At 38.5% G+C, this 12287-nt stretch overlaps 1 protein-coding gene across 2 annotated transcripts; it reads left to right on the plus strand.

The window, feature by feature from the left end:
* Positions 1 to 7262: 7262 nt before the first annotated feature.
* Positions 7263 to 12094, plus strand: LOC104113814 (CMP-sialic acid transporter 1). 2 transcript variants are annotated; one of them, XM_009624115.4, is made up of 9 exons: positions 7278 to 7485; positions 7827 to 7910; positions 8592 to 8806; positions 8933 to 9011; positions 9801 to 9970; positions 10209 to 10395; positions 11201 to 11278; positions 11413 to 11557; positions 11659 to 11828. In XM_009624115.4, the coding sequence occupies exons 1-8, from the start codon at positions 7435 to 7437 to the stop codon at positions 11554 to 11556; spliced, it is 1008 nt and encodes a 335-aa protein (XP_009622410.1). In that variant the 5' UTR covers positions 7278 to 7434; the 3' UTR covers position 11557; positions 11659 to 11828. The 2 variants fall into 2 exon arrangements, with proteins under 2 accessions (XP_009622402.1, XP_009622410.1); XM_009624107.4 differs by having other exon boundaries at positions 7263 to 7485; positions 11413 to 12094.
* Positions 12095 to 12287: the final 193 nt, after the last annotated feature.

Below are 12287 nucleotides of genomic sequence, written 5' to 3' on the forward strand. Positions count from 1 at the left end.
TATTCTACTTTTGATCCTCCTTATGCATATTGTGGAGGAAACCACCCATGGAAAAATTATTAAAATATTCCTGAGAGCGAGTTATGTGCACCAACTCAATCTTATGTGTGGAATGTGTGTGATATGTGTGGTGATCAAGATGGTCACTTTCATGGTTGTGCTTATATGTCTTATCCTCCCGCAACCCCTTACTTTGACGGTTCTACATTTTCATGTGAAGTGAATAAGAACAAAGAATCTTGGAAAGCTGACCTGAAGAAGATCAAAGATATGTTAAAGGTCCTCATGGAACAATATGATGAGAAATTACTGCAGATACAAAGGTAAGAGGCAACTATTCACAATTTGGAGGCTCAAGCTAATAAACTAAGTGAACCTTGTAAAGTGCAACAAGCTTACATTGTGGATAATAGCCAAGAAGAGCATGAATGGGCTGCAGAAATTGCCATTATAATGGAGGAGTTGAGAGTAGAATTTGACCAAACCAACCAACTAGAATTTGATGATGCCGATGTTGTAGAAGTGGTACTGGAGTTAACTGAGGACCTTACAGATACAATTTTAATTGATTCTAGGTTTTGCCATGAAAAAGATGTGGATAAGACTGTGCATTTTCAGTTTGAGCGCATTTGTCCTTACTCCAAGCACTTTTCCACATTGTGCGTAGATGATGATATGAAAATAGAGTCATCCGGGCCACTTGAGGAGTCAAGGAATGAGGAACAAGGTGCCTACATTCTGGAATTCTTCTTGCCAGAAAGTCGGAATTACACACCTCATCTAAAGGCTAAGAAGTGCAGAATACTACATTATTTCCTTAGGCCAGTTAGATTCGTTCCACCACCCCAGGAGCATGATCATAGAGCAGAATCAAAACTTGGGGTCCAATTCATAAGTTCAAAGTGGAGGCAGAAAGTGATTCGTGTCGTACCGCGACGTTAAATCAAGCGCTTGTTGGGAGGAAACCCAGCTTTACTGCTTTATTTTATTATTATTTTTGTAGTGTCGATTTTTGATTTTCTAGGAGCATGGAAACAAAGCTATTGGAAGGATGCAACAGCAAACCAGATGGTTGGAACTAAGTGTGAGGTACCCGCACGAAGGACCAAGCCTGTGAGAAATCTGAGTACCCCATGAGTTGCTAGTGTTTCGGCCTTTGGCCTACCAGGGAGTCTCTTTTACCCTCTTATTAGTTATGGTGTGCATTGGGGACAATGCATAATTTTAAGTGTAGGGTGAGGAGATTGTCTAGGTGACTTTCTATGTTATTTTAATTATGTTAGTTTAATTGAATTTTGTTTTAGAGAACAGAAATAGAAAAGATTGGACTTTTCCTGATGATGGATCTATTAGACAATTTTCTTGAGGGATTTAAGTCAAAAGTAAAAAGACAAAAAGATTTTCTTTTGTTAGGTAGTGTAGCAATTCCCCCTTGGTTTTTCTTTGTACCGCGGTTCTTTTCCAAGGGTTTTGTTTGAACTGGGTGTAGTTAGTTTTATTTGTATTTAGGAATAGGAACCATTGTGCCATGAATTGAATTGAAGCAATACCTCTTAGCTTTGTTATGCCTTGAGAATAGTTAGTACTATGGTTGTGACGCTTAGGCTCGGGTTTTGACTCTTGCATAAGTGCCTTAAATCGTAGATTATTAATTTTGCTTAACTGCTTTGACTGAAGTGTCGCGATGAAACCAATTCTGAGTGAGTTATGTGCCATGTCTGTGTGAGGTTTTGTATGTATTCTATGCATTGCATTTGATGTCTAGAACTTGCCTCGTGTGTTTGCAAAGCAAAATAGTAGTATTGTTCAGTCTAGGAAGTGATATAGGCGTTTCTTTGTTAAGCAAGATATATAAAGTTTACCCACCTAAATGTTATGTACCATAGTTAACCCCGTTGAGCCAATAATCTTTTTTCTTTGGTAACCACGTTACAAGTCGTACCCCTTTGTTTTAATCGACCATATATTTGAACCTTTTCACCTCTTATGAGCACTTGAATTGTTATGAACTTTGTAAAAGTTAAAGTGTGGGGTGGGTGGTTCGGCTTTGACGTAGAACTAATGAAATAAGGAGAAAGGTGCATTGTTTTGAAAAAGTAAGAGCCACTTGAATTGAAAAAGAAAGAAAAGAAAAATTAGTTGTATTGCTGTGAAAAATATCCCTTGATAGTGGTGACTCTTGATGTAATTGTGCTTAAAGAAATATGGAGTTAATATATATTGAGGTGAAGGTGGAGTTATGGTTTGATATAAGTATGGGATGTGTGTTAAAGTATATGTATTAAAGTGCTTAAGGGAGGTGTAGTCACTCATATCCAAATGTATCCTACCCGACCCACAACCTACATTACAACCAATGAAAGTCCTACTTGATCTTAGACTGAATGAACTCAATTAGTAGAGTATTACACTACGGGCAAGCATATGGTGCATCTTTTGTAGCATATGAACGTTATTTCTGAGAGCGAGTGAATTCTTCCTATATTGAGTTCCTACGGTCTTAAAATTCATTGTGTGTGGAACTAATCTCTTTGATTGGATGAGGGCACATGATTCATAAAGAAAAGGTAATGTTGTTGACATCCATGTCAGAGTAAGTAAGTGAATTGTGAATAAGGCATGGTATTTGTGAGTCGAATCTTGAGGCGAGGATGTCACACTTGTGTGCTTAAACTATTTTAAAAAATTCTTGGTGTAATGAGTTAGGAGAATTGATTAAAAAGGCCGTATCAATAAGTGTAGTTTGATTGCTCGAGGACGAGCAATGTTTAAGTATGGGGTATTGATGTGTGGCTATAATTCCATAGATCCGTACATTATGTGCCTTGCATTTTACATGCTTTAATGATAAATTACACTTTATTTGTGCATAATGGAGTCTATTTTATGTATAGGTGAATTGGAGATGAAAGTAGAGCAAAATGGATACTTAAACGTTGAAAGTGTGCTCGAGAACAGTGAAAAGGAGAGACCTGGCAAGGCCAGCCAAAAGCCAGGTTGGACCAGGCTTTAGCCTAGTGAGGCCAGCCTAAGGCCAGGCTGGACCAGACTTTAGCCTGGCGAGGCCAGCCTAAGGCCAGGCTGGACCAGGCTTAGCCTGGTGAGGCCAGCCTAAGGCCAGGCTGAACCAGGCTTTAGCCTAGCGAGGCCAGCTAAATTCCAGGCGTTAGGCTGGCGACGCCAGGCCTGAGGCCAAGTCCAATCCGAGTTTTGAAGACTTAATTCATTCCGGGTTTGACTAAGACTCGGCCCACACGTTTAGGGTTTCTTATACACATATAAATAGACCTAAAACACCACTTGGAAGGAGGGTTTTTGAGCAGCCACGTTTTTGGGCAGCTAGAGGCAAGAAGAGCTGGTGGAATCACCCCTTGGAATTAGAATCATCATTTCTATATCTTTTCATCTTTACTCTGTATTTTCATTATGCAAAATATTTGGGATATTGTTACTATGAGTATGAGTAGATAACTTCCTAATCTAAGGTTATGATGGAACCTATTGAAGGATGATTTTCTTGTTATGTTAATATAGATTTGTCTTAGTATTTTCTCTATTTGTTCAACTATATTATTCTTGTGGTTGATTGAAAGGCCTTCAATTAGCTGTGCCTATTTAGTATGTATTACTTGGGAGAGAGTGCATATTTAGGTAGTTTTTGAACAACATCACTCCTAAACGTATATGAGGGATCAATATGGAGGTTTAAAGGTGGGTTTAGGGATAACGAAACCTTGGTGCAATCTGAGTGAGCTGTGCTTAATGCTAGCTAGAATAATTCGGGAGAATATGTCTAGTAATTGTGGTAACTACTCGGGAGAGAGTTATGACAGTTAGAGTGCTCATGATCGGTAGAGAAGACTTAGGCAAACTTGTAGAAAACGTAGCGGAAAAGATTCCGACAATAGGGGAAATCATAACCTTAGGTCATTCCAATTCTTGTTTACAACATGTTCGTAGTTAGTTGTTAATTATTACATTTTAATTACGTAATATTTAGTTAATAAAAACCAATCTGTTACTTAAATCCTTCTGAGATTGATTGTGTGAATTTGTGCGAGTCTAGTAGCTGTATTTGATAGGTTAATTCCTTGTGGGATTCGACTACGGACTTATTAGCCGGAATATATTTGCAACGACCGCTTAGTCCTTTTTATAAGGCATAGTTGGGCGTGATCACATATGATGCAGCACTATGCATGGCATTATTCAACAAACACTCTCCCGAGAGTGTTTGAATCTTTTCCCAATCATTCTCCGAAGCCAATGGCTTCAGATAATTTGCAAGCTGCACCGGTCGGGAAAGAAGGTTGCACCCGGTAGAGACCGAAAGGGTAACATTCCTCCTCCTCTGGGGATCTTCAGAGGGGCAGCATAATTTTGCCCCAAATTCCCATGAATATGGGACTGTGGGAGAGGAACACCTTCAGCATGGTCAGGTGCTGCCAATGGAGGTGATATTGTTGGTGGAAGCGTGGATGAAGATGGAATTGATGTAGCAGTTGATGGTGGCGAAGAAGGGGGTGATAAAGCTGGTAAGGGGGAAGAACGGGAGACATCTGCATCGAAGGCAACACTGGTTGTTGGGTTCTCACCAACCAAGGATGGCAAGGACCCAGTACTCTGCCTCATAGTACCGGGCACAACAACTGGGGCCCGAAAACGGGAGTTGGCATTTTTCACCAAATCAAACTCTCCCCAAAGTGTCGAGACATCGTCCTTGGCGGATGTAACTGCATCAATAGGTTGAGCATCCTGTTGTGAGGATAAGGATCGTTGTCAAGCTCCCTCATCATTAGCTTCTTCATCATCAATCACTACGGTGTCTATGACCGGCCCGGGGGAGGACCGGCCAACGTCGCCATCGGGGATGATTCGAGGGCATCAACCTTTGCCCTCTTGTTTTTTTCCCTGGCCGTAGAGGAACGCCTTCTCTTTGGTTGCTTGTTCTCTGGCCGGGGACTCCGTGAAGAAATATTTGTGCCTGGAGCAGACCCAGAGGCACCCGTTCGAGCAAGAGCCTCCTGGAGAAGCCTCGCCGCATCAGTAGGGTCGGCCAAATCTTCCTTTTCGGGGATCTTGACTGAGCCCGGTGGTAGACCTAATTTGACAAACAAATCAGGAGATTCAGCCAAATTCCACATATACAAAAACTAAAGCAAAGCAAACTATAGTTATCATGATTTTTGGCCTTCCACCCGTATTTGATGGACAGTTTTTTCCACAAGCGAATTTCGGGCATGGTGATGTCCAAGATCTTTTGAACCTATCAGTCCAAGCCTTCTACCACCGGTGGGACCCATCGGGTCGCTATAACATACATGAGTTAAATGATTAATACAGGCGTTAAAAAGCATGAAGGAGGAGCGTATTGAAAGAAACTTACGAGAACGGTTCCAAGCAACTGGAAAGGATGGAGTCGTTGTTGGAATAATGTTACCGGAGGCAACTGCAATGAACCGTTCCATCCACCCTCAGTCGTTGTCATCATCCATGCTGGATATCAAAGCATGGTGACCACGCTTGCAGAGATTTATCATTCCCCCGCGGAAGACTTTGGGGGAGTACAAATTCCTCATATGAGCCAATGATAGCTCTTCTTTGGTTTCCAGACACAGACGCCGAAGGTAGGCGACCATCCTCCACACAGAAGGGCTTATTTGTGCCAAACACACCTGATAAAGGAGACAAAATTCTGCTATCACAGTATCAAGTTCTCCGTTCAAAGAAAATGCACCCAAAGTAAAAGGGTACGTATAAAAATATGTGAAACCCTCTCTGGGAAGAGTCACTTGCTCCGATGGATCAGGAGCGATGATGTCCTAATCTTGGCAGCAACAGTCTTCCTTCACAGTAGGGATACAGGAAGGACGAATGGAAGATGGGTACCTGCTAACCGTCCATGTACATGGGTTATCAGTGGGAAATTTCTCCTCCAAATCCTTCAAAGTACTAAGCCTTCTAGGGATTATGGAACTTACTGTTGGAGGAACGGAATCCTCATTCTTAATTTTGCTCTTCGAAGAACCAACGCGTTTAGATGAAGAAGCCATTGGAGAAGAAAAAGAAAAAGTTCTATGTTGGGAGAAAATTAGAGAAGAGATGTAGAACATGAATGTAGTTTGAAAGCTCAATCGACTGGTGAGGCCCAAAGGAAAAGGGAGTTGATACGTATAGGTGGAATTTTGGGCCGCTAAAATACTTGGATCCGATTACCTCGATAACCGGCAAAAGGCGTGCTAAATCATAGGAGGACGCGTGTTCTAGGAATTAAATTCGGAGGGACAGGCGTCTAATCAACCGTCAGTAACCTTCAAAAGGAATTATAGTAATTTCCGCCAAAAGAAGATTCTCATCAACTTCCCGATAACACAAAGTTATGTCACCGAAAAGCAAAGAGACTATCTGTATTGGGTAAAATATGTTACGATATGTGGCCACCAAAAAAAGGGACACGTGGAATCAAAGCCGGGAGGACAGAAAATCGGCACATCTACCTCGTGTCACCGAGAAAGGCAAGTCCATAAAGGCATTAGGCATGTTGCGTCCGGTAGCATTTAATGGAGAATATTCCACAGCATTAAAGAGTAACGGCTCATTACATGAATTTGGGCATTTATGTTTACCGTTAGGTTTCCATTATCGCACTTCAATAATTGTCATTAGTGGTGGGCCCAACCATGACACTCATTGAGCTATAAATAATAGGCTCAACAATCATTGTAAGGGACAATTTTCTGGACATCAAGGAATATATTCTAACACAGCATCTTGATACTATTTTTCTCTCTCTAGCTTGTTGGTCTTATCATCATTGTACCCGGAAACCCTGTTCCCGGGCTCTCCAAATCTATCATTTTATCTATATTTGAGCTAAGTATCTTGCATCCAAATTGACTGATTCATTATTTTTTGGGATCAACTCGATTCATTTGTCTAGAAACCACGAACAAATTCTAACTGTACCATTTTCCGGGTAAACAACTTTATGAATTTGGTGATTGACATTAAAAACCCTAAAAGTTAGGGGTTTATATATAATTTAAATACGAAAAATATTTAATTATCAAAATTTTAATTTTAAAGTCCTAAATATTAAGAAAGTTATCTAAATTTACAATTTTATTCAATGTGAATATTAAGGTAAGGGGACTTCGTAATTTTTAATATAGTAGGATGGTATCATATTTACACAGCTTACACACACCCGAACTGATAAAGTTCTAAACTATTTTATAAAGTGCTAAACTCTATCAAAGATCGAATTCTTTCCTTGTCACATAAAGAGTTCCTTGTTTACTCGGAAATACCCAGTGGCACTGCGACAGTGTGTTCGTAATTTCAGAAAACTCCTCAAAGGAGGAAGCAGAACGGAGAGCAGAGTTTCCGATTCACATTTCGCCGGGAAAAGGCAGGTAGCGAATCTCCGGCGATATGCGGTGGTACGTTGTCGCTTCGCTTCTCACCGTTCTCACCAGCTCTCAGGTTTCTCCTAATTCCACGCTCTATTTTCTGCTTCTCGAAGTTTCACATCTGATCTGTGTTTTCTACTAACACTTAAAATATTAGCTCATGAATATGAGTGTGAAATTGCTTAGGTTACAATTTGAAAGAGTAAAATCAAGTTTACTTTTCATCACGAAGTGTATTGCGCCGATTAATGAGATTTTCTGTAAGCGTTCCGCATTTTAGTTTGCATATTATTGTATAAGTGATAACTAGTGGTTTGATTACATATCAAGTGTCGACTAATTGAAAATTAGATACATGTAGGTTGATAATTTTGGATTTATGGATTAATGTTCGAATTATGCATCCTGTGACAGGGAATTTTGACGACGTTATCTCAAAGTAATGGGGGATACAAATATGATTATGCTACTGTTCCTTTTCTAGCTGAAGTTTTCAAGGTATCATTTCTTAGATTAGCATTTTTTGTTTAAGAGGGTGGGTACATTGCGTTCTATCATTAAATAAAAATACTAGAATAAATAGGATTTTGAGGAATTCTCTTTTTTGCTATAGCTTTCAAGTAAAACTTATCCAGAAGTAGAAAGGAAGCTTTAAATTGGATCCTCATTCTTCTTATACCAGCTGTACTATCATGTTTTGTTCCTTTTCAATTTACTAATTTAATGTCGTGTTTGCCGTTATGCTCTATCATCATTAAAAATACTAGAATGAAAAGCTGTTGAGGAATTCCATCACCTCGCTTTTGGATGCACTTGGTATAGAATGTTCCCTCTTAATCTTCAGCTTAATGAAATGAACTACATCTATGTCTCTATTTTTTACACAAGTTCGCCTCATATTCATCATTAATTAGAGCAATCTCTTAAAAACATATGGACTATCCTACTTTCAAAAAGAATATATATATATATATATATATATATATATATATATATATATATATATATATGTTTGTATGGAAGATCCTGTTGACTGTATATCTACCTTTGGAAGGATCTTTTGGAGAGGGCATTGATGGGGCTATTTGCTGTGTAGTAATCCTTTTTGCATTATAGTTACTTCTTGATTTGAGGATTTTCTCTGATATTTTCCTCCTTCATTCATTTGTCAAACTGCAGCTTTTAGTATCTAGTATCTTTCTTTGGAGAGAGATGCAAAACTCACCACCTCCCAAGATGACAATGGATTGGAAGAGTGTTCGTTTATACCCGATTCCATCTATCATTTATCTCATCCACAACAATGTGCAGTTTGCTACATTGACATATGTAGATACATCGACTTATCAGATAATGGGCAATTTAAAGATTGTTACTACGGGAATATTGTTCAGGTGCTTGGTGCTGACTTTTTTGCCTAGTTTCCCACCTTTATTTCGCTTCTTTTCATTCAGCATCAATTCCTTATTTCCTGCATTGAACTTGGTAAGTAAATTAGAGAATTATCTTTCATATTTTAGGCTGTTTCTGAAGAGGAAACTTACAAACTTGCAGTGGATGGCAATTGTACTTTTGGCTGTTGGAACAACCACAAGCCAGGTGATTATGGAATCTGCTTGCCTATTGTCTAAGCATCATGATTTGGGTGCGCTAAACATGTCATGTGTAGAAATTTTCTTTTAGAGACCTGACCAGAAACTTAATCATGTATGGTGTTGGAAACGGCATGCCAAATTTAAGTCCTGTATTCCAGCTGTTATATTAATTTCAAGCATAACCTGTTCTTTATCATGAAAGATGGTTACTGCTCAGTGATTGCTCATATAGAATTATGCTACGAGTATAATGGATTATTGGCTCAGTTATGGGATTAAAATTCTCAGTGAATTGCCTGCAGATTTTCTATATGCTATTATGGATGTACCAGTGTAGTTTGTAATATATGCTAATGCTCTCTACTGTTTTTCTCTGGCAATCATTCAATTTTAAAGACCGGATCTTTTTAGTATTGCCTGTCTGCATCTAGTTCAAGCTTAATCTAGTGACTACTCCAGTTGACTTATCTTCAATATGTCGATATATTACAAAAGTAGATATCAGAATACTGCCTCTTTTGTCACCGTTTCAAAGAAATAAATTGATATTCTCCATACCAATTATGTGACACTCTTTCCATTTTGAGACGTCTTAAAATGTTTGACCCTATTCCATTTCACTTTCAAGTACTCAAGTCTTAAACTTTGATATGTTTTCTGTTAACCATTTATTTAATATTGACTTTTATTATTACTAATATAGCATATAAGTCAATTTAAAATCTCATGTCCAGTCAAATCGGACTGAGGGAGTATTAATAATTACTCTGCACTTGCCTGGTGTTCAATTCAGGTGAAAGGCTGTGGAGAGGCTTCTTGTGACTCACTCTTTTCATCACCCATTCAAGGATATTTGTTTGGTGTACTCTCTGCTTGTCTTTCAGCACTGGCTGGTGTTTATACTGAATTCTTGATGAAGAAGAATAATGACAGCTTGTATTGGCAGAATGTCCAATTATACACGTGAGTTCTTCCTGACCAAGCGATATATACTGGTTTGGTTATTGAATCCAATTGAACTCATTCTCTCATACATATGTTAAAACTCCAAAGTAGAAGATGGTTTCATGTGACTTTAAGGAAGAAATTTTGTTAGTCTTCAGATACTGATTCAGTCTCCTGCTATGCGATCAAATTGCATTCTATTAGTAAAGGCCCTTGAAATCAGTCAGTTAATTTAAATAGTGCATTGGACTTTCAGATTTGGTTCAATATTCAACATGGGTCGACTTCTTATGGATGATTTTAGAAGTGGGTTTGAGGAAGGACCTTGGTGGCAGCGCCTTTTCAATGGATACAACATGACCACATGGTTAGTAGTGTTGAATCTTGGAACCACTGGCCTTATGGTTTCATGGTTGATGAAGTATGCTGACAATATTGTAAAGGTATCTTATCTTACCGAATTAGATGCATTTGCTTTCTGTTCCATTTGTGAACGATTCTGATCACCTTTGATAAGTTTGTTATGAACTGTAGTTACATATCAATAAAAGTTCTTTTTAATTCCCCTTGATTTTCATGGCAATTGTCTATGTTCTTGTACATTAAGAGTTACAAATCCTACTATATAACATCAAAAAATTTTTAGATTCCTGATTCCGGTTCTCAAATAAATTATCTGGGGATGAGAAAGCCGATGAGTTATTTCAGATGGCATCTCTGCTTAGAAATTGAGAGAGGCTAAGGAGAAGGGGGTGGTGGCGGGACACGTGTAGTTTCTCCATGAGATGGAAGTTTTTATGGGAAGAAAGACAACTGTTGGACTGTTCAAAAAAACCCATAAAGACTGAGTTCGAGCAACTTAAGTAATGCATCTAGGCGCAATGTTGCTGAAAAGAAAAGGAGAAAAAAAGGAAATGAAATTCATACTCATGGTTGCTTGCATATAGTGTGTAGTGAACGAGAGATGAAGTGTCATTTCTGGTGCAACTGGCCATTATTTAAATGTATAGAGATAGCTAGTTGATGATATGCAGGTTTAGTGATTTTCTGTAATAAAGTGTGTATCAGTTGTTTTACCTTTCTATTTTGGTGATTCAGAGCTTTTCCAAAATGATTGCTTAGCTATAACTATGTGATGTCATTTTTACTGGGAATTTGTTTCTTTTGCTTTCTTTTGAATGATTGCTCCTTTACTCTTCCTTTTGCTCCTCTATCCGAATGATCAGATTGTTACCTATTCTTTTTAAGGTGTATGCCACTTCTATGGCGATGCTCCTGACAATGGTGTTATCAGTGCTCCTCTTCGATTTCAAGCCAACAGTACAAGTAAGCACCAGAAAGCTGTTTCTCATTTGCATTGCTTTTGTTATTCGCCCTTATATTTCATAAACATGTCTTTACTGTGTCATTGTCAGTTTCTTCCTTAGTGTTTATTCTATTCTTAATTTTTCTATTTGCAGCTCTTTTTGGGTATAATTATCTGCATGATGTCCCTACATATGTATTTTGCTCCTCCAAGCACGATAGTGGATTTGCCTTTGACAGTAAAACCGGCCTCTGAGAGTGTATCTGAAGTTTCTGTTGAACGAAGAACAGATTCCTGATGTACAAAATACTGCCACTAATTTTTTTTCTTTGATTTGTGCAAAGCACTTTACAAATTTGAGCCTCAGCTAAGGTCTGCATGACCATCACTTGGATTCCAGGAAATCAAGATGACGTGATTCAAGAGTTGAGATTAGAAGCTTTTTGATGACGGGAGCTTATTACCGGCCTGGTAATGTGCATCAAAGTTAGACGAGCACTGTCAATCTTTTGTCTCTCCTTTTGTACCCAAACCAAGTACAAATTTTATGCCACAGTAACAATTCCTTTTTATGCTCTGTGCTTTTCTGGTGTCACTAGCAAACGCACGCGAAATCAAGAAAATGCAGGCAAAGACTAGGATGTGGATTACATAAACTTCTCTTGTGTTCTGTTATGATTCATATCCAAAGTTAGCTAGTATAGGTGCATTAAACTTTGAGTCTAACAAGTTGCATTAGAGACAGATCTTTCTTGTGCCAGAGTATCTTGTGCTTTAACTATAAAAATCATGTAATTGCATGAAAGAATAGCTTAGTAATTTTTCTTTTTCATGGATGTATGTGGCACTTTGGACACTGGATGAGTATATTCACAAGTCATTTACAGTAACTGGTAATGCTGAAAGACAGCTAATTACTCTTAGATTGTCTCATTGCTGCAAATTTTGTTGGGCTTAAATAGCTGAGCTACATTGTTAGGGCATTTTTGAGGAATTATCATTTCGGTTTGAATCCCAAATAATTAGGCT

Source organism: Nicotiana tomentosiformis, chromosome 1 (assembly GCF_000390325.3).
Source record: "Nicotiana tomentosiformis chromosome 1, ASM39032v3, whole genome shotgun sequence".
In the NCBI taxonomy this organism is placed as follows: Eukaryota; Viridiplantae; Streptophyta; class Magnoliopsida; order Solanales; family Solanaceae; genus Nicotiana; species Nicotiana tomentosiformis.

Excerpts from the sequence above, each read along its gene's own strand:
- LOC104113814 (XM_009624107.4), top strand. The coding sequence starts at position 7,435 with ATGCGGTGGTACGTTGTCGCTTCGCTTCTCACCGTTCTCACCAGCTCT. Across the intron at positions 9,012-9,800 it reads TTGGAACAACCACAAGCCAG|GTGAAAGGCTGTGGAGAGGC; the intron begins GTGATTATGGAA and ends TGTTCAATTCAG. Across the intron at positions 10,396-11,200 it reads ATGCTGACAATATTGTAAAG|GTGTATGCCACTTCTATGGC; the intron begins GTATCTTATCTT and ends ATTCTTTTTAAG.